The sequence below is a fragment of the Chiloscyllium plagiosum genome, chromosome 5 (genome assembly GCF_004010195.1).
Source record: "Chiloscyllium plagiosum isolate BGI_BamShark_2017 chromosome 5, ASM401019v2, whole genome shotgun sequence".
NCBI lineage: Eukaryota > Metazoa > Chordata > Chondrichthyes > Orectolobiformes > Hemiscylliidae > Chiloscyllium > Chiloscyllium plagiosum.
Window position 1 is genome coordinate 10018137 of NC_057714.1, and position 23000 is coordinate 10041136.

The 23000-nt window shown below is 40.7% G+C and overlaps 1 protein-coding gene across 3 annotated transcripts in view; it reads right to left on the minus strand.

The window, feature by feature from the left end:
• LOC122549709 (dual 3',5'-cyclic-AMP and -GMP phosphodiesterase 11A-like) overlaps positions 1–23000 on the minus strand; it is a 298915-nt gene that overhangs the window by 136815 nt on the left and 139100 nt on the right. For all 3 annotated transcript variants that reach the window (XR_006311644.1, XM_043689586.1, XM_043689585.1), the window contains 3 exons: positions 12190–12279; positions 8526–8666; positions 1997–2061 (listed from right to left, as the gene is read on the minus strand). Coding sequence is in view for 2 of the 3 variants with exons in the window: in XM_043689586.1 (XP_043545521.1) it covers positions 1997–2061; positions 8526–8666; positions 12190–12279 (296 nt within the window). In the remaining variant the exon portion in view is untranslated. The remainder of the gene's footprint in view (positions 1–1996; positions 2062–8525; positions 8667–12189; positions 12280–23000) is intronic.

The window sequence follows — 23000 nt, forward strand, 5'->3', positions numbered from 1 at the left end:
AGGACAGTGGAGAAGTAGCTAAGACTACTTCAATCTCGTGGCAACCAGAAGCCAGGCTTGCACGGTCTGGTATCCTGACCTCCACTGCTGGTCCTGTTGGAAGAGAAGTCCTGCCTGTACAGCATCCTGTCCAGCAGGAGGTCTGGGGCCATGGTTGGACAGCATCATAATGATTTCCCCCTGTCTGCTGTGTCCTTGCCAAATGTAAGGAATGGCACAAGGCCGCTCTGGACTGACAGTACTTGTCCTGGTGTGCAATGGGCTTTCAAAGATGGCACAGGCGCAAGGGACGCCAGTTTATTCTGAGATATCCTGGCAGCGGTGAGTTGTTCAGGTAATGGTATAGACTAAGACGGGACTGAAATTACATATAAGGGATGCCTTAGGAATGGGTTAGGTAGTTAATATAGTGCCTTTGTTAAAATACGTTGAGAAAATTCACTAAACCTTGAGGCAAATAAAAACTCCAAAAATCTCAGCACAACTTGCACGTAGGCAAAAAAAGTAAGATTCAGCCCACCGTGTTTTTGTTTGTTTGTGTTCATCTGTATACGTGTAGAGGATTTTAAAAAGGGGGTTGGAATTTTTGTTAGCAGAGACAAATGTTGACAGCTCATAGCTGCTAACTTTTGTGATTAGAAGTTACTTATCTATAATAATTAGTAGTTCTTGTTAAGTATCGAAACTTGGTTTCTGTTAACTCCATTGCTGCAAACAAGTAAATCAGGATGTCTGCATGCTTTCATTGGATCATAATGTTTGATGACAGTGGGAGTAGTGGGGCTAGAGAATCAGTGCACTTTCCCAAGTGGATAGTAACATGAGAGGCTTGTTTAGTCCTGGATCGTGAGGTTCACACTTCTAAGTGTGGAAGCAGGCCATTCAGTCTATCGAGTCTATACTGACCCTCCGAAGAGCATCACACCCCGACCTACCCCACTAGCGTATCTCTTTAAACCTACATTCCCCATGACTAATCCCCCTAGCCTGCACATCCCTGGACACTACAGGCAATTTATTATTGCCAATCCACCTAACCTCTACATCTTTGAACTGTAGGAGGAAACCAGAGCACCCGGAGGAAACCCATGCAGACATAGGGAGAACGTACAAACTCCACACAGGGAGAATGTAAAAACTCTACACAGACAGTCACCCAAGGTTGGAATTGAACCCAAGTCCCTAGCACTGTGAGGCAGCAGTGCTAACCACTGAGCCACCGTGCCACCTTCTATTGCTAATAGCAGACCACTGTGCAGTTGTATTTATATGATGTCCTGATGGTGTACTAAAAACGTGCTAATATCAATAGGAAGAAAAATCTGCACATCATTCTGATGCATTTAAGATTCAAAAGTGAATTTTTATTGAAATGACATGAAGTGCTGCCGCAATTAATTTGAATCCTTGTGTGAAGGTCACGTCCAAAGCATCATAATCTGTTTTTGTTCTATAGTCTGATTAGAACCAAATATTACCCTGAAATAGACTTGTATCTCACAGTGAATAATGCAGGCTGGTCCTGAATTTCTGTAGGATTGCACTGGCCTCATATCTTTACCTCAGTAAGGAATCAGTGGAACCTCAGTAAGGAATCAGTGGAACCTCAGTAAGGAATCAGTGGAACCCCTGCACCACTTGTATCTGTTTTCATCTTTGATCTGAACATTGTGTCCACCTCTTACCAAAGTTACAAACATAAAGGTGTTCTTCCTAAAATGTTTTTTAAAATTTTCTATTAACTAATAGGGCTAGGACATTTTCCAATTAATCTATTAATGTTGTAGTTTGTTTTGCAATTAAATGAAACTATTACAGTATTCTGCAGGATTGTAAACTATCCCAGTGCAGTGCGATACGCTAGCATGCATCTTTTGGATAATGTATAATTTGTGTTGATGAGAGCAGCACAGTCCTAATAAACTTCTCACACTTGTGTAAGGAAGCTATAATTAAATATCTTTCTTGTAAGTGTAAAAGCAATTCTGTTCCTCACCTGGTTTCACTGACTGCACAACACAGTGGGGACATCAGTTCGAAGGTCTTTGAAAACTTCACCACCTGGTCAACAATGAAACGTGACACTGTCATCTTTCCACAGAGATGTTTTATCTTGAAGCTTGAGAGAAGTTAATTAAGCTATGCTTGGAAAGTAGTTCTGCCAAACAGCACAAAGATCAGACAACTCTGGAACACACCAACCTCACCAAACTCCGAAACAGGCACATGTTTTGACATCATCTCTCATACATGAATTAAATTTCTAGAGCCAAATAGCAACTGAATCTGCTGAAAAAGATTAAGCTTTCTTTGTTTTCAGGTTATTTACATCAGCTATGTATTTTTGTCTTTGGTCTGCCTGAATTCTTGTTCTCTGATATCAGAAGGAAGGTATTCCTTCCAGACTTCTACGAATGCTCATTTAATGCCACTCACTTTTAAGCACAAAGCTAAAGTACAGAGAAAAGCATAAATTTAGATGGTGTGTCAAAAAGTCATAGAGATATAGAGATGTACAGCATGGAAACAGACCTTTCGGTCTAACCCGTTCCATGCTGACCATTTATGCCAACCCAATCTAGTCCCACCTGCCAGCACCCAGCCCATATCCCTCCAAACCCTTCCTATTCAGATACCCATCCAGATGCCTTTTAAATGTTGCAATTATACCAGCCTCCACCATTTCCTCTGGCAGCTCATTCCATTCATGTACAACCCTCTGCATCTTTTATATCTTTCCCACTCACTCTAAACCTACGCCCTCTAGTTTTGAACTCCCCCATCCCAGGGAAAAGACTTTGTCTATTTATCCTATCCATGCCCCTCATAATTTTATAAATCTCTATAAGGTCACCCCTCAACCTCCGACTCTCCAGGGAAAACAGTCCCAGCCTATTCAGACTCTCCCCATAGCTCAAATCCTCCACACCTGGCAACATCCTTGTAAATCTTTTCTGAATCCTTTCAAGTTTCACAACATCTTTCCGATAGGAAGGAGACCAGAATTGCACACAATATTCCAACAGTGGCCTAACCAATGTCCTGTACAGCCGCAACATGACCTCCCAACTCCTGTACTCAATACTCTGACCAATAAAGGAAAGCATACCAAATACCTTCTTCACTCTCCTATCTGCCTGCAACTATCCTTTCAAAGAGCTATGAACCTGCACTCCAAGGTCTGTTTGTTCAGCCATACTCCTTAGGTCCTTACCATTAAGTGTATACGTCCTAGGAGAAAGTGAGGACTGCAAATGCTGGAGATCAGAGCTGAAAATGTGTTGCTGGAAAAGCACCAGGCAGCATCCAAGGAGCAGGAGAATCGACATTTCGGGCATGAGCCCTTCTTCAGGAATCTTGTATACATCCTGCCCTGATTTGCTTCCCTAAATGTAGCACCTCGCATTTTTCTAAATTAAACTCCACCTGCCACTCCTCAGCTCATTGGTCCATTTGATCTAGATCCCATTGACCTCTGAGGTAACCTTTTCGCTGTCCACTACACCTCCAATTCTGGTGTCAGCAATAATAAAAGGACACAATCTTTACACATTATGCCTGCCATATCCTCACACACAACAGGTATCCTGCTAGTTTATGAATATTGTGATAGAATGGGGGTGGTGATAGAATAGGGAGGGGGTGGAGTTGGCTTCTCCAGGTAGCTGCTTAATACAAAGGGAACAATGACACTTGTTTAGCCACTTTCCGAAAGGTAAGAAAACATCACTCTAAACCTTTAATCAGTGGATTACATTTGGTTTACTCCTCAGTAGCACACTACCCTCTGTGGGGACACAGTATTCCACTTCATTGTGAAGAATGTCAGGGCTCAGACGTGTCTTTAATAATCTTTCTCTTACAAGATGGAAGAAAAGCAAGCAGTCTGCGTGAGAAACAGGTTATGTGTCTTCCACTTCCAAAAATACACAAGGACAGCAGTTAAAAACCAGTTCAACCCAGTGGAAGAAATATGCTAGTGAGCTGAAGTACTCATGTATGAGTTGAGGTATTCATGTGTTTAAGCTTCAAGCAGTAGTGTATTGTACAGATCTCAGATGGGGAAGTACCCAGTAGTCTTCCCTTGGTAAGGAACTCTCTCGCTGTAAGTGCAAGAAAAATCTAAACAATACCAAACAGGACCAAAGATTTTCAAATAACCTGCAAAGCCAAGAAACCTAAAATCAGTTGTTCAACTATCAACATTCCACTATCTATTCTTCACAATCAATCCCGAGATACTGAACTATTTATCTTTCAGCTTTTATCTTTTAGTAGACTAGCTTCTCATTTCTAATCTGTGCATGTGTGTTGTGTTATTATTTTTTTTTCCTTTTTAGTAATAAATTAACTCACACGTTTGTCAAAATAAGAAACTCTGATTAAATTGGCTCCTTTTAAAATGTAGATTCATTCGTCTGGGATATAGGCATCCACAAGGGAGAAGATCGTTAGTGAATTAATCTTGTCAAGAGCAAATGAGCGAGTGGGTGGATCAGGAGGAGCCAGTTCATTCCCCCAAACTCAAGTTTGACAATTTGGATATTCCGTCTGCAACTGTAATAATTTGTGGAGCCAGGGTCAAATTGTAACACTTTGACTCATAAAAATCTCCCCCTCTATTCTGCATACCACTTATAACAATCTCCTCCTCACTTCTACATACCACTCATAACAATCTCCCCCTCTATTCTGCATATCACTTATAACAAAATCCTCCTCTCTTCTACATACAACTCATAACAATCTCCCCCTCTATTCTGCATACCACTTATAACAATCTCCTCCTCCCTTCTGCATACCACTTATAACAATCTCCTCTTCCCTTCTGCATACCACTTATAACAATCTCCCCCTCTCTTCGACATACCACTCCTCATGCCCCTATTCTGTTGCAACCTATGTGTCCCCCTGACCCTTCACACCCATATTTTGGTTGAGTCAAATTATATCACAAATAATGTGCTTGCTTTATCCCATAGCCCATGATTCTCAAAATGCCTATATCCTTGCTGGCCTTTTACCCTCCCCATTCCAAGGCCAGAGTGTCCATGAATTGCTTTAAAGCCCACTTCAAGAGTATACAGTCCCCTCCATTACACTACCATCCCACCTACTATATGCAATAGCCCCCAGTCCTTGTCACCATACTCTTGGAGACCCAAAATAATGAGGCCAATCCCCATATATCAGCTGCCCACTGTCTCAAGTACACCACACTGCACCCCAAACTCCCAATCCCTGCTTGACCATGGCCCATAGCCAGAATGACTTAACAGGACAGCCCGCATCCTCCACTGACTGTGGTTGACCCACCTACACTGAAATTTCAGCAGCACTCCAAGTGACTGGCCTGCAAGGTTTGGACTGCTTATACTTGACTGCAAGGATGAACTGTGGCCTACTCCCCAGACTGCAATAGCACAGATCCTCAATGATCTGCTGCTTCATCAATGATCTTCCTTCCATGAAATGGTGATGTTTGCTGATGGTTTTACAATGTTCAGCCCATTTGTGACTCCTCAAACAATGAATCAGACCATGTCCAAATGAAGCAAAATATCCAGTTTAGTCATGAAAAGCAGCAAATAACATTTTTGCCACAGCTTCTCAGCTATAACCCATCTCCTGACTTGGAAATATATTGCTGCTGTTCTGTTGTTATTAGTTAAAACTCTGGAACATTGTTCCTAAAGGCATTGTGGGTACTGACATCAAATGGACAACAGCAGTTCACAAAGGCAGCGGACCCCCACATTCTCAGGGGAACAATTGATAGGCAATAAATGATGGCCCAACCAGAAGCTGCCATTTACCATGAATTAATTAAAGAAAACTGCAGTAGGCCAACTATGGAACTGACTATGGCCAAATCCTGGACTAGAAACAGCCGAGTCCCTAACTTTTCTCTGGCATTATTTCCTGACTAACTGGGGTCCACCCTCACCAAATTAAACACACTTCCACATTTTTCTTCCTCACATTGCCATTCTCCTGAAGCTCAGGCAGTGTTTGCCACAATGGCTGCCAGCATATGCTGAACTTCGAACACACTGATGCAACACCACGCCATACAGTGATACCGTGCATCCCCCATCCCCTGACTGCTATCTGTTCTCTACCACAAGCTGCCTGCCTTTCCCTCTGCTCGAAAGTTCTACTTCTCAGTCAGAAGCTGCTGGCGGCCACTTCCCCTGTGCTAGAATTCAGTTTTCAGCGCAAGAGACTTCTAGTTGCCTTTCCCTCCGTGCTAAAGCTTTCCCTCAGATCCAGAGACTACTGCCTGAGCCTGACTGCAAAAGCTACATGTGAGAGAACAAATGCTGCCTGATCCATTTCATATTCTGAGGCTGCTGTGTTGCCGATGCCCAATTGTGTGGTTCGAGGGTCCAGGGAGATATCATACTCATTGACCATGGAGGCACCAGCAGCAGTTGGGAGTGATTCTATCCAAACTGAAGAGAATAACATTGGCAGGCAAAGCAATGAACTCCCAAGATTTATGACGGAGGACACTATGCAACAGAAATCTGTTTGGATTTTACTGTTACATCTTGGAAGCATCGAGTTTCTCAGGAGAAGTTAATCAGGAAGGAGATAGTTAATATGGTGACAGTATAATTAATGAGATACAAATACACACAAATAAGCTTCCGACCACCTGATGGTGAGAATTTGATCTTGATCTAACAAGGTATATCTTAATTGTGACAGATTAACTCGATGGTAACATGTGATTTCTGAACTGTCAGCCAACTAAGTCATCATTCTCACCACTACACTTGCCAACTCTGGAAAGGGAACTCTGTGCCCTATATACACAAATCTCTGATCTGTGCATTTAATATGATTGTCTCATCTCACCACATGCTACAACAAAAAAAAAGTCACAACAGAATCGTTCTCTGATGCAAAGTGAGGGGTTTTTAATCAGATGAAAATTTTCAAGTCACTAGAATCATTCTAAATTTGGTAGCTTTCCAATGTCTGGTTCAGGGGAAGGAGTTTTAATCATTCGTTATCAATAATGTGGTAAAACATGGATCACATGAAACTTGAATAAAGTGGAGGAAAAACATCCAATTCCTGTACTCAATGCACTGACCAATAAAGGAAAGCATACCAAATGCCTTCTTCACTATCCTGTTTACCAGCGACTCTACTTTCAAGGAACAATGAACCTGCATTCCAAGGTCTCTTTGTTAAGCAACACTCCCCAGGACCTTACCATTAAATGTATAAGTCTGACCCTGATTTGCCTTTCCAAAATGCAGCATCTCACGCTTATCTAAATTAAACTCCATCTGCCATCCCTTGGCCCATTGGCCCATCTGATGAAGATTCTGTTGTAATCTGAGGTAACCTTCTTCCTGAAGAAGGGCTCACGAAACATCGATTCTCCTGCTCCTTGGATGCTGCCTGACCTGTTCCAACAACACATTTTCAGCTCTAACCTTCTTCCCTGTCCACTACACCTCCAATTTTGGTGTCACCTGCAAACTTACCAACTATACCTTCTACGTTCACATCCAAATCATTTATATAAATGACAAAAAACAATGGACCCAACACCAATCTTTGTGGCACACTACTGGTCACAGGCCTCCAGTCTGAAAAGCAACTCTGCACCACACCCTCAAACTTCTTTCTTTGAACCAGTTCTGTATCCAAATGGCTACTTCTCGCTGTATTCCATGTGACCTAACCTTGCTAACCAGTCTGCTGTGAGGAACCTTGTTGAATGCCTAACTGATGTCCATAAAGATCACATCAACCACTCACCCCTGCCCTTATCAATCCACTTTGTCATTTCTTCAAAACATTTAATCAAGTTAGTGAGATACGATATCCCAAGCACAAAGCCATGTTGACTATCCATAATCAGTATTTGCCTTTCTAAATACATGTAAATCCTGTCCCTCCAACATTTACCCACCACCAATGGCAGGCTCACTGGTCTATAGTTGCATGGCTTTTCCTTATCACCTTTCTTAAATAGTTAACCACCTCCAGTCTTCTGGCACCTCACCTGTGCCTACAGATGATACAAATATCTCAAGAGTGGCCCAGCAATCACTTCCTTAGCTTCCCACAAAGTTCTCGGGTATACCTGATCACAGCCCAGGGATTTATCTACCTTTACATGCTTTAAGATATCCAGCACCTCCTCCTCTGTAATGTGGATATTTTTCACAATGTTGCTATTTAGTTCCCCACGTTCTCTACCTTCCATATCCTACTCCACAGCGAACACTGACCTTTTAAGAATTAATGTTTTAAGAACTAACTTGAAATTGTTCAAACTCATATTATATATAAGTTCTTTACACCAAAAGAAGGTCAAAGCCTTCATTGCGTCAATCTGAGCTGGATTTGAATCTGCACATGAGATATAAAAGTTTGTGGAAGGAAAGAAATTAATTTTGATCAATGCAAATGAATTTGCAGTTAAATCTACAGAACACTAATTCTCTTGATATGATAGTTACTTTAGGTTGATAAAAGATAAACAATAAAACACTTACAGGAGATTCAATATCTTCCAGCAGGAGGACAGAACATCGTTCACATTGCAACAGGGTCAGAGCTCTCTGCATGATCTTCCGAACAACCTTCTCTAGCTCTATCTGCTCTTCAAACAAGTCATTGACAACCTCCAGCAATGCCTGAAACCATCAATAACAGGATTAATTGAACAGCAGCAACAAATATTAGGTCAATAGGATTGTAGCAAACATACAATAGCTAAAAAAAAGCTTGATTTAAAATTCAACAAAACATACACGAACCTAAAGTACATCATCGAAGAGGCAGAATTGTTTGGATAAAGAAAATATCGTGGCCTCCATTCCAAATTAAAGAAGAGTAGCTGGTCATTATTTTGTCAGTATGACGTGCATAATTCTAAACAGCTAGGATAAATGATGGTATAGTTAATAAGTTTACAGATGACACCAAAATCGGAGTGTAGCGGACAGCGAAGGAGGTAACTTCAGAGTACAATGGGATCTTGATCAGATTGGCCAGTGGGTTGAGGAATGGCAGATGGAGTTTAATTTAGGTAAATGTGAGGTGCTGCATTTTGGAAAGGCGAATCAGAGCTGGACTTATATACTTCACAGTAAGGTCCTGGGGAGTGTTGCTGAACAAAGAGACCTTGGAGTGCAGGTTCATAGTTCCTCGAAAGCGGACCGCAGATAGATAGGATAGTGAAGAAGGCATTTAGTATGCTTGCCTTTATTGGTCAGAGCACGGAGAATAGGAATTTGGTGGTCATGTTGTAGCTGTATAGGACATTGGTTAGGCCACTTTTGGAATATTGTGTGCAATCTAGTCTCCCTCCTATAGGTGGGATATTGTGCAACTTGAAAGGGTTCAGAAACAATTTACAAGGATGTTGCCAGGGTTGGAGGGTTTGAGCTATAGGAGAGGCTGAACAGGCTGGGGCTGTTTTCCCTGGAGCGTCGGAGGCTGAGGGGTAACTGTATAGAGGTTTATAAAATCATGAGGGGCATGGATAGGGTAAATAGACAAAGTCTTTTTCTTGGAGCAAGGGAGTCCAGAACTAGAGAACATAGGTTTAAGGTGAGAGGGGAAAGATTTAAAAGGGAGCTAAGGGGCAACTTTTTCATGCAGAGGGTGGTGCATGTATGGAATGAGCTGCCAGAGGAAGTGATGGAGGTTGGTCCAATTACAACATTTAAAAGGCATCTGGATGGGTATATGAATAGGATAGGTTTAAGAGGGATATGGGCCAAGTGCTAGCAAATGGGACGAGATTAGGATATCTGGTCAGCATGGACAAGTTGAGCGAAGAGTCTGTTTCTGTGTTGTACACCTCTATGACACTAAGATATTTTCCTCTATATATCACCTTATGCTGTTAAAACATCTTAAGATGTTAATTAGAGTGAATTATATTTCAGCACAACAACACCTCTTCTTCCTCAGGAGGCTAAGAAAATTTGGCATGTCCATAAGGACCCCCACCAACATTTATAGATGCACTACAGAAGGCATTATATTTGGATGCAACACAGCCTGGCATGGCAACTGCTCTGCCTGGAACCATAAGAAACTACAGAAAGTTGTGAACACAGACCAGACCATCACAGAAGCCAACCTCCTATCCATGGACACCATTTACACTTCTCATTGCCACAGAAAGGCAGCCAACATCATCAAAGGCCCCTCCCCGGTTATACTCTCTTCCATCAGGCAGAAGACACGAAAGCTTAAACACACATACCAACAGCTTCAAGAACAGCTTCTTCCCTGCTGTTATTAGACTTCAGAATGGACGTGTCAAATTTCAAATCTAATGTTGACCTTGCTTTTTGTACATCATCTTTGCAACCAAACTTTGTACTCCACGCTCTGTTCAATCAACCTATGATCTTTATGTCTTTGTACGTTATGATCTGCCTGTATTGCATGCAAAATAAAACTTTTCACTATACTTAGATACATGTGACAATAATAAATCAAATCAAATCAAGTGTTCTGTTCATTATATACAGCAACTCAAAAGACATTGCAATGTCAACATTTTCTGCCAAACAGCCTAAAAATAGCTCTTTTCTCCTCAAAATAATCAAGGCTGAAGTGTTTAATAGCAAAACTTATTTTAGACTAAATATAACCACAAATTTACTGTAATGTTGTTTCTTGAGTGGAACACCACTCCATTATGATATGGTCTAATTCTGCCCTATGTGTTAACCCATATAACATATGCAACAAAGTTCAGGTTTGTGTTGAGACATGTCTTGAAGTTATTAATAATATTAAATATTTACATTGCTATGATATATCAGACCTTTTCATAGTCTAGGGTCTGTGCTTACTGATGTTACTGTATATTAAATATACCTAAATGACTGACTGAATACTGACTTTATTACACTGAGAGTCTGAAGGCGAGACAAGTACCTTTATACCAGAACACGTATTGTCCTGATGTAATGTAACTACCTTAAAGACACACTGTTTTTAAGATGATTGATATATCTTTTCAGCTTTTAGTGGTAGACTGACAAAGAAATATTGACCAGAATATTGGGGTAACATGCTGTTCTTTTTTCAATAGCACGCTGAAATGTTTCAAAGTTCATGTTGACCAAAACAGAAAGCAGTGGGGTGTTTGATTAACACTTCTGACATTGCAATGCTCCTTCCAAATTATACTAGACTGTCGTGTTGATTACAAGCTGACAACTATAATTTACTAACTTTTGGTTGGGCCATTGTTACTTTTCATCACTAGAACTATTGCCTATTATGAGTAACTATAAACCATATTATAGAGTGTAAAAAGGAGTGCAACACCTGTATCTTTCAACATAGAGTCTTAATGATCTACTTTTTCCCTCATTCCAGCACTAAAAAAATGCAGTTCTGATCTTCTTTCGCCCCATCACAAAATGTTAGTAATTGTAGCATGGTACTAAGGTGGGACACTTTAGCTACACAAATTTACTTGTAAGCTTGAATATACTGCAGCAATCACAGAATTAACATGGTGTCTTGCTGTTGTTCATATAATAATCCACTTGAAGCATACAGAAATATGAATTCAATGAAAAAACTTATTTCCTTGTCTTGTGGTCTAAAACAAGTATTACTAATAAATATTTAAGCCTCAATTACTTTGAGCAGAAAGAAGCTATGTTTGCTCCCTCTGGCAAATAATTCAACATAAAGCAAAACTATCAAATGGGCTGGACTTGCTTTAAATTTCTTTGCTATTTCATTTCCATTCGCTTCAACAGAAATGAAAATTGGGAGAGATGTTGATTGTTGGTTGAATGTTGATTGATTTATTGTTGTCACATGTACCAAGATACAGTGAAAAGTATCGTTATTCATACTATACAGGCAGATCATACCACACAAAGTGCATCAGGATTGCAGAACAGAGTGCAGAATACAGTGTTACACACACAGAGAAGATGCAGACAGATAGAGAGAGAGCTGTTTATTCGAAAGTCTGATAATATTGGGGAAGAAGCTGTTCTTGAATCTATTCATACATACATTTGAACTTTTCTAGCTTCTGCCAACGGAAGAGGGAAGGTGTATGGTAGGCAGTTGATTATACACTTTACATTACCATTCCATCATAATTACGTCCTCATCATTTCTGTTCAAATACTGGACTATGAAATAATATTGTTCATTGACACACACCCTGCTTCTATCATATTCCTTCCGGGATGCTGCAAAGAGTTTTGCATTCGAAATGGATATTCCACAGAATGGCAGGTACATCTGCAGCACCTGGAAAAAAACAGAAACATAATCACATTCCTTGCAAGATATAAGCATGGGTCTGCAAAAACCATGGTGAGCAAATTTCCAGTCTGGACTCTGGACTGGATGAATACTTTTATAAATTTACTTTTACAATATCCTTTTCTAATTAAAAGACATTTCTTAAAATTGCTACACCTTGTAGTATCAGTTAGCAAATATAACACACCTTAAAAACATGGTATATTCTGAAGAGGAAACGAATGGTGATTTGTTTATTTTAACTCTATCTTTGGGCATGATGATGAACACAAGTATCCCATTGACTAAACATAAAGCAATAAAATGTGCCAGTCCACAGAAAACCTTCCAGCTTGCAATAAACAGACTCCAGAAAAGAAATCACAAACAAATCAAAAAGAAATTCTGAACCAATCCAGTTGCTCAGTTAGATTTTTGTACAGTTTTTGTCACCAGCGTTTTTTTCACAGAAGTGTGTTTACAGATAAAAATAACAACATGCAACAGGCACATACAAAAATAAATAGTTTCAAAAATTAGTTAGATCCCCCCACAGAATTGCTGCACAGATGAGAGGAATGCCTGGAAGAAGTTTCTCCTTCTGAGGTCCTTTAGTTTGCCTGAGTGAGGGATCAAAGATTGAGATATGCCTCGATTTCAGGGTTACAAATGTCACATGAGCTTTAAGTGGGGATTTACTGTTTTACTGACAAATCTCATGTGTGTAAGCCAATTCGATCCCTGAGCTTAAAACAAAAAGAGAAGTTCCATTTATACAGTACCTTTCAGGTTCTCAATACCTCCCAGTGCATTTCTAATGAACTAATTGTGCAGTACCATTATTAATTAGTAGGAAATCTAAACAGCCAATTCTCAAACTCATACTAACATCCCACAAAGAGTGAATGAACAAAAATGTAGTCTTCACAGAATGATGGATTCAAAGGCATTTATAGCACAAAAGGAGGCCATTCTGCTCATCATGTCTGTGCCAGTCAACAAAGATCAGGCTATACTAATCCCTGGAGGTTATGGCAACACAAGTGAGTACTTAAATACTGCTTAAGTGTCGCAATCATTTCTTACTCAATACCCTTTCAGACAAGTAGTTCCAGACTCCCAAATTTCTCAACTCTCCTTTTTGTCTTCTTTCTCTTTTCTTAAATCTAGGCTCACTGATTCTGCCAGGAGAAAGTGAGGACTGTAGATGCTGGAGATCAGAGTCCAGGTGCGTGGTGCTGGAAAAGCACAGCAGGTCAGGCAGCAGCTGAGGAGCAGGGGAGTCGACGTTTTGAGCATAAGTTCTTCAGAAGGAATGTGGGGGAAGGGAGGTAAGTGGGCTGAGAGATAAATGGGAGGTGGTGGGGCTAGGGGGAAGATAGCTGGGAATGCAATAGGTCAATAAAGGTAGGGTCCCAAGGCGGAAGATGAGACATCTTCCTCCAAGGCGTTGGGTGGCTAGAGTCTGGCGGTGGAGGAGGCTACATACTTGCATGTCCTTGGCGGAGTGGGAGAGGGAGTTGAATTGTTCAGCAAGGGCAGGGGGGTTGATTGGTGCATGTGACCCAGACATGTTTGCTGAAACTTTATGCAAGTTGGTTTTTCTACCCATCCTATCAATATGCTCTTACTTTACAAACCTCCACCAGTTCCTGTCTCAAATTTGCTGCTCCAAGGAAAGGAACCCCAGCCTATCCAATTTTTTTCTCATGAAACAGACCCTCCAGGCCAGGTATCAGCCTAGTATATCTACACTGCACCCTCTCTAGTGCAATCACATGCTTTCTATGGTGTGGTGACCACAACTGCACACAGTACTCCATTTGCAGCTAACCAATATTTTCTACAGTCTTGTTGCTCATAGCTGAGGATCTGTTTATCTTCCAGTTGAAGAGTTGACCCCGACTGAGTGTTGCAGACTGGCACATTCCAAGGTCCAGGACTACGTGTTGAGGGACGCGCTGAAGCTTGGGGCAGTTGCCGCGGTGGGGAAAGACCACCGTGTAACGTCTGCCTGCCTAAAGAAGAACAGGGGGCCCATGCAGTTTGGGCTCTGCTGACGCCTCAGCTAAAAATGTAATCGTACAGACCTGTAAATAGAAATGATTACTATGTTTCGGTATGCAAAGAAGTGGAATGTTTACGTAAGTATGGCATGTCCAACTGTACAGACCATCAAATTATTTTATGAATAAAGTATATTTTGAAATAACAAAAAAGTACTAAGCAGAGAGTATAGAGAGAGAGAGAGAGAAGTAATGGTATTTGTTGAGGTTTGTCCCGAGCATCTCTGTGCTCTACGGTCTGTTCCCCGGATGCACGCCGAGACAAATATCAATGGCGCTTGGAGGACCATCAACTTGTTGAAGAACACTCGTTAGTCTACCCGAAACGTATTGGTCTTCTCGAGCAAGGAGTTGCAGACTGGCAGATTCGAAGGTCCAGGACAATATGCTGAGGGATGCACTAAAGCACAGGGCAGCTGCTGCCAAGGCACAGTGGGGAAAAAGGTCTTTCTGTGGTTCAGTCATCAAACACCCCAGGGCCTCAAACGTATCTACATATAGTCTTGTATATTGGCCTTTGGTTTATTTGTTGGATAGAGTCAAACGCCAATGTTAGTTTGTTTCTTCATATGCTACTGTACAGTACCGAACTGCTTTCATGACTATACATGCAAATAAAGACATTTTTATGAATAAAGTATGTCCTTGAAGTAAAAAAAAGTGGTACTCTTCTTTGAAAAGTATCAAAAAAGCTTTCACAATAAGGATCTTAAATTTTAATAACATATCCAAAATACAGCACTGCCTCACTACTGTATGTATTGTAAGGTGAACTCCTGGAGGAGATGGGATTTAATCCTATGATCCCCTGAGTCAGAGCTTCAGCTAAACTGAGACTGGAACAAATGAACTCCTGCTTAACATGCTGGACATGGAAGTCTCAAGTGGAGTGCAACAACAATGATAGCTTCAGAAATAACAATAAGGACACTCTGGAAATATGGAAAGTAAGAAAAACATATTTTTGCTACGGACATTGATAGAAAGAAAGGAAAGTTTTGGGGAGGAAGTCTCCATAACACTGCACTTTACAAGAAACGTCTTTCACCAAAGTGAGACTGAAATATGTGCATTTGGATTTCCTAGCCACAGGGTCATTTCTGTGGTGAGTCAGGGATGACTTTGCTTTAGTGATAAAACCAAAAAAGGCAAATAGAAGACACCTGGGGACCATCATGTTTTTGGCTTTGAGCTGCCATTGAACACAAGGACAGAGCTCCCGTTGTAGAAGACAGGAGTGTTCTCTAAAGGACTAGTTTGAACAGGCTATGAAATGAAGCCTTCAGTATGACAATGGGTTTTCCAGCATTTGGAGAATAGGACAGGAACAGTTAGATGCAAGGACGTTCAGGTGGAAAGCTGTTGTGCAGCTGGTGAAGCAGACCAAAGCATGCTGTTACTGGGAACAAGTATGCACAAGTGCTGAAAATGTACCTTTTGAAAGGCAACATGCTCGTTAAATACTTGTGTGTTGAAACTGCGGCCAGATGGGACTCCTGAACCAATTCTGCTTGAAAATAGGATCTGAACCTTACCTGGGAAAAGACAGCTGTGGGAATTTGCAGCTATGCAATGTCACAAATAATAATAGGAAAACTGAAAATATTTTTGAGACAAACCTTTGTTGTATGCTCTACTGAAAGCAAATATCACTGTTTCCTCTGAAATACCATTTGTCTAATTATGTATGTCTATTTATATGATGTATTTTGGTTTAATTGTTACAAAAAAGTGTTAAAATAATCAAACAGTGTCCATGCATGCCTTTTAGTGAGGTCTTTGCAGATTTCAGTCACTTCAGGTCATTGGTTTCTATAGGGAGTGTAATGGAGGGGAGGAAGGAAGATTTAGTAAATAAAGCATCAATGCAGCAAAACCATTTTGGGAAGCAGAATTAAAATTGAGAATGCAAATAAGAGAGATCAAGAGACCCTTGAAGAAGAAGCTAATTAAGCAACCAGGACAATAGTGAATTAAATTTTGATGTCAATGTGGCATCATAATCCATGAGATTTCAATTATTGGAGATCATAAAAAAAAGATGTTTTTCTCTCTTTTACATCTCAAGAAGAAGCTAATTAAGCAACCAGGACAATAGTGAATTAAATTTTGATGTCAATGGTGAACAACGGCACCAGCTCTTCATTACACTTGCCTTATCCACAGAATTTCTTCCAAATTTTGTATTAAACCTTGCTGCAATTACAGACGTGATGGTGACAGTGTCTGCTACAGGTGACTTGGGACTTCTGTGAGCAGGGCAAGCCGTGCTGAATTTCCTTACCTCATTGACTGCATAGTTGTCAATCAACAGCAGTAAGTGTGAAGTAGGAGTGGTTAGTTAGAGTTATTAATTTACTCTAAAACTATGTACATAAAGAAAGTGAACAGCAGAAAAAAAGATGAAGTTAAGAGATGTAAAAGAGAGAAAAACATCTTTTTTTTATGATCTCCAATAATTGAAATCTCATGGATTATGATGCCACACTTGTAACAGGCAATTTTCCGAACTCCACAAGTTGCTTGAGAGTAATTAGTACTTATCAGACCATTAAAAAAATTCACTTACACTTGAATGAACACTAGTGTGTTTATCAAAAAGGCAGTCAATTTCATGCCCTTCATGTAATTGAATTTAAGTGTTTCAGTGAGATGCTACAGGAGCAAAGCTTTTGGAAGAGCAGGTCCCCATAGGTGGTAATTGTTTGATTTCTATATTTACATGTATACATGCAATCACAGGAATTGACTGATTATTTACATATTGACAGCAGGTGGGATACAGGCAACCTCATTGTTATGCCTGCCACAACAGCTGAACCAAGATTACAGATCTCAGGATGATTTTTAACAGGTGCACATTTCAGCAGATGATGGGAAGATTTTGTGTTACACTTATCTCAGGGCCCCAGCACAATCATAGGCCTCACATTCTAATCATAGGCCTCACCTCAATGTTTGGGGTCAGTGGGTACACATGGACGAAGTCCAACATTGGGAGCAGCAGAGGCTGGGATGCCACAGCTGCTCCATTAAGCCAAGTCAGACAATGAATGGTGAATGGATGAGTGGATGAAGATGTGTCGAAATGTTATTGTGGTCCCAAAAATCCGAACAGTGATGTCTGCTGGAGGTCTGCGTACGGATATTGGGTGAAGGACACACTGGACTTGGATGTGATGTTTCAGTCAAAAAACCTGCTTACACTCACTGAAACTTGTGCATAAATAATGGATACTTTGGTGAGATACCAGAGGACAACTGGCACCGGTGGAGTTAAACCCTATCATCAGAACTAGAAAGAGTTGTTAAAACAACAACTCATATTCAGTAACTTGATCGCTGTCCTAAAAGATTGATGTATGGCATTTTACACTATCCTTGCACCAATGGGAAAACACTGCTGATGGATGTATCATGCATTTCAGTTTGTTATTTTACTATAGAGGATGATTGTGAGTACATTTAATGAGTCAACTGCTTATACTTTACTTTCCTCTAGCTCTGGCAGTTCAGTCTGATTTTTTAAAATAATTTCATGGATCCTAGGGTTATTTTTGTGTAGCGCTAGATATTTTTGAGTTGACTACATTATTCTCCAGACTTATGTAAACTTTACAGCAGTATCCTGCATGATGTTTCCACTGACACCTTTGCAACTGAGCCATCAACTCAATCCTGAACACTTATGACATGCGAAGTTGTTATTTTTCATTATCACCTTTCTTGCCACTAATGAACAGGATATGACTAGTTCTAGCAAGATTCAGTCTCAATATATGACATCATTAAAACTTCATCCAAAACCAGCAAAAACTGCTTCATACAATCGTTCACCTACAACATATTCTAATCAACATTTAGTTCCTTGTAATGACAAATATCAAAATGTCCCTTTATTTGTGATGATACCAATTACTGGCATTTATTAGTTTTATTTTAAACTGCAACTTCTTTCAAACCACACACAATTTGCTGTTTCTAATATGTATTGCGCTGCACTTGCTGACTTTATAGTCCATTTACTGCTGCACCCATGAATGCATTCATGTCCTAGCACCTTTGTCAAACCATACAGATACAAAGTCGCCCAGGTCTTTGGAAATCCCAAACTGTACTGTGATCTCAACTAGATTGATGACTACACACTTGTAATTGGGTCGCAGCATCCATCTCAAGCATTGGAGGTGGTATATCGTCTGAGAATTCTGCTCCTATTAATAACTTGTGATCTTTGTTTGAAAAGTACCTGTAAATATTGAGTGAGGCCAGGATCAGCCTTACCCTATGATTGAGAAGTTTGCTGATACCTACTGCCAAGTCTTTTTTAAGAATGATAACGACTCAAGAATTAAATTTAAAAATCAAGGGTCCGAGAATGGCTATTTTCTGCGGAGTTGCACCTTAGATGGGATAGATAGAGAAAACTCTGGCAAGTAAAAAGAAAATAAATTCTGCTGGGATTTTTGAAGTAACAGTGTTAACAACACAGACTAACAACTTTTGGCAAGGAAGATATACCCAATGCACTGCAAATCTCCACTACTTATTGGATGGTTTATGCAAACCCACATATAGTCTGACCAAACCACAGTGCAAATTTAACTACTTTATGAATGTTATAAAGTTGCTGCATTTTCACACGTATTGTCCATTGTTGTTACAACACAGTGTGTAGCGATTCAGAGCGTTATGTACACTTTAATGATATAATCATTGTTGATGACTTATCATCAACCTGTCTGACCCAGAAAGTGAATACTGTGGTCTAAAGTGTGGAGTCTAATTCCTTCAGATAGTGAATTGTTTCAAAAAAGCTTTGTTTCAAAAAATGTTTTCACTCACTTTCTTTCCTGCTTCCTTTATTTCATTTCCTTCTAGTCTTCTAATCCAATCTTGCCTTCCTTCTCTTTCGGAAGAATTTTATCTAAACATTGCTTGGCATAAGATTTGAGGGATAGCAGGTTAAGAGCCCATTTGTAACTGAAGCAAACTTTAATTGCGCATTCATCTCAATTTCAAGTTTCCTGGCCAATCACAGAGGGTGGATGATGTTCCATCTTGTCAAAGGAAAGATTTCTAATTGAAGACAGGTTGCCGTAGGTCAGAATGGGGGAGCAACGACTCGGGATACTTCAGTGCCCACAAAGAAAGACTGCTTTCTAATCCTGGAGTTTCCACTGTTGGGCTTGAAGCACTGAAATAAGGAGATGTCTCCCAAGGATGGGAAGATGAGGTCAACTTCTCAAACCATAGACAGAAGCTGCCAAGAAAATGAGTAGATTAGATTACTTTACAGTGTGGAAACAGGCCTTTCTGCCCAACAAGTCCACACCGCCCCGCCGAAGCACAAACCTCCCATACCCCTACATTTACCCTTTACCTAACACAACGGACAATTTAGCATGGCCAATTCACCTGACCTGCACATCTTTGGACTGTGGGAGGAAACCGGAGCACCCGGAGGAAACCCACGCAGACACGGGGAGAATGTGCAAACTCCACACAGTCAGTCGCCTGAGGCGGGAATTGAACCCGGGTCTCTGGCGCTGTGAGGCAGCAGTGCTAACCACTGTGCCACCGTGCCGCCAGTAGTGATTCCTTTAACTGGTGACAGTGCTCAAAGAACTTAAAGGATCTCAAGAGGGAAGGACTGGTTATTGGACAGTATTTTCAGATACAAAATCCCACATTCTGACTTTTCCAGTATTTTTCTGCACAGTATAATCCAAACCAACACACCTGGCAGCTCCACTCATTTCTGTCTCTCCAGGCAATTGCATCCCCATCAAACAGCCAACATTCTGAGTCACCATATCTTTGTACCACCTCACACTCATTCTCTGCAAATGGCGCTGTTTCTTCTTCTCCATACAAACCACTTATCACACTCAGAACTTCCTGCTTTCTCCCCTTACAGCGAGACAGCACACAACTCGAGGGTGAGAAGTCAAACAGGAATTAGAACTGTGATACTGTGTAACGGAACAAGAAGCTGTTCTCATGGTGCACTGAAGGTGCAGAGAAGACAGATCAAAGTTGATAAAGTCAAGAAAGTACCAAATTACTTCCAAAGTCACCTGTCCAGCAATGGAAGCACACTCTGAGAAGCGCTGTGAGCAGCAGCTTTCCATCTCGCAGGGCTGCAGCTGTCCAGTTACACTGCAGGAGCGTTCCCCTCTGTGCTCTCGCCCGGTTGATTCTGGCAGATTCCAGACAGCTCAGGAAACCCATGCACAGGCTGTCAAAGCCAGAATGCAACACTAAATCCTGAGTTAATTCAGGATTGAAATTACTCATTTGACAGCTTGGTTAGGGTGTTTCACTCACCTGCAAAGCTCAAAGTGGGTATAATTGTAAATAACCCTCTGATTTAGAGTGGCTTTTCCTGGCTCTAACAACCCCTCTCCAGTCTGCACCATGAACTAACATTCTCCCACCACACTATCCCATCTGATGTTCCACACATGACAATCTGTATCAGCGTGTCAATCATAGCATTGACTCTAGTTCACGGAGGCCTATGCAGCCAGTAAGAAACTTAGAGGGAATGCTGAGTTCTGTACCATTGGTAACTCTTCAGATAATGAAACAGACCATTGTCTACATGCACCAAAACATCAACAACATTTAGGCTTGATAATTGGCTATTAACTTTCACTCCACACAAGGGCAAGAGAATGACCCTCTCTGACAAGACAGAATCCAACTGCCTTCCAATGAAATTCAACAGCATTACCACTGCTGAATCCCCCACAATCAGCTCCCATGAGTTGCCACTGACTAGATATTTAACTAGCTCAGGCTTATAAATACCATGCTAGAGCAGGTCAGAGGCTGGGAACTATGAGGTGAGCAATTCACCTTCTGACCCTCCCTCGAGCCAATCCTGGAGCGTGATGGAAAACTCTCCATTTGCCTGGGAACGTGCAGCTTCTGAAATACTCAAGAAGCTCAGAAAAGAAGAAAGGAGCCCATCAATATACTTACCACTATCCTAAACATTCAGTCCCTTCATCACTGGTTCATAGTTGCAGCAGTGCTTCTAAGATATACTAGAGCAACTCACTGAAGCCCGTTCAACTGCATTTTCCAGAATCCATTAAAATTTCATATGGATTTGAATGGACAAGTCCTAACTTTTTCTGTTGTGTTTAGTTGGTATTTTGCATTATTTTTATCACAACATTCAATTCCATACATTTGAACGCTGAATCTCAGCAAGATACCATTAGAGTGAAACTTCTAGAGGAGCAGACTTACTTAGACAGAAATTTCTGGATTTCCTCATTTAAATGGGCACTAACAGCCCAATTCCCTCATAAATAATGGTTACTATGCATAACCTCACCATTACTTCTGCTGAAAAATTGGTAGGAGCTGTAAACTACTGAATTTTGAAAGATGTGGAGGTGCCGGTGTTGGACTGGGGGTGGACAAAGTCAAAAATCACACCTGGACATAGGCTTATTTGAACATATATGCTTTTGGAGCTCTGCTCCTTTCTTCACTAGCACCTGAAGAAGGAGCAGATCTGCAAATGCTTGTGTTTTCAAATAAACCTATAACCAGGTGTCACATGGTTTTTAATTTTAAAAGAAGCTTTCTCCTCTACGTTGCAAAGAATGCGAACAGGGCCACTTTAGAATTTGTGTTGCTAATTAACTGCTTATCCTGAAAGCATTATGTTCCAAAATCTTTTGAAACATTACCCAAAGCCTCCTGAAAATCAACAAAGTGTTCTTTTGTTTGCTCTGTTGTCCACAATGTTCACCGCTGGAAACACTCAATGATAACATCACCAAATTGAAACCACCATAGTTTGAGGCCACCTGGAGGCATTAGTCTCACATTGCTTCAATGTTCCATAGCTGTAGCCTAACTCTAAACCAAATTCAAACTCTTTCTAAAGGTGAGATAGACCCGATCAGTCCTGTCGACTGCTTGCTGATATTAAAAATGCAGCCAGTGCTGGTGAGCAGAGATCTGCGGAGCACACTGAAGACAGTAAATGACCTATTCTTATTCACATATGCCTATACTAATTTTATTTGCGTCTATTTTTAATCAGGCATGTAGAAAGTTTCATTTGACTGACCAGAATACTGTACATACCTGAAAATACTATCTGCTTTATTAGGCTATATTTTTATAAAGTAGGTGAGACAGAAATAAAGAAAGTGAACTTATATGGCCCCTTGCAGAACTTGTTGCTGCCACAAAGTGTTATCCAGCTGACAAAGTAGTTTAAAAGTGTAGTCAGCATTGAAATGTAAGGAACTGTCCACAGACCAACGCAGGCATGTAACAAAACTGCATGCAACAGTAGTACACTCACCAGTTTTATGGGCATTTAAATGGTCATTGGAAAGGCATATGGACGAGAATGGAATAGTGTAAGTTAGATGGGCTTCAGACTGGTTCCACAGGTCGGTGCAACATTGTGGGCTAAAGGGCCTGTACTGCACTGTAATGTTCAATGTTAAAAGTGAATTTTCAGTGAGATTTAGAGATACACATCTTAAGTCCGACCATTTTGACTCAGTCATTCTCTACTATTCTTAAGAACATAATAAATGCTTCCCATTGAAAAGAACACTGTGCTCATAATAAACATATGTGAAACATTTATTGATCTGTGTACAAATAATTGACACAATG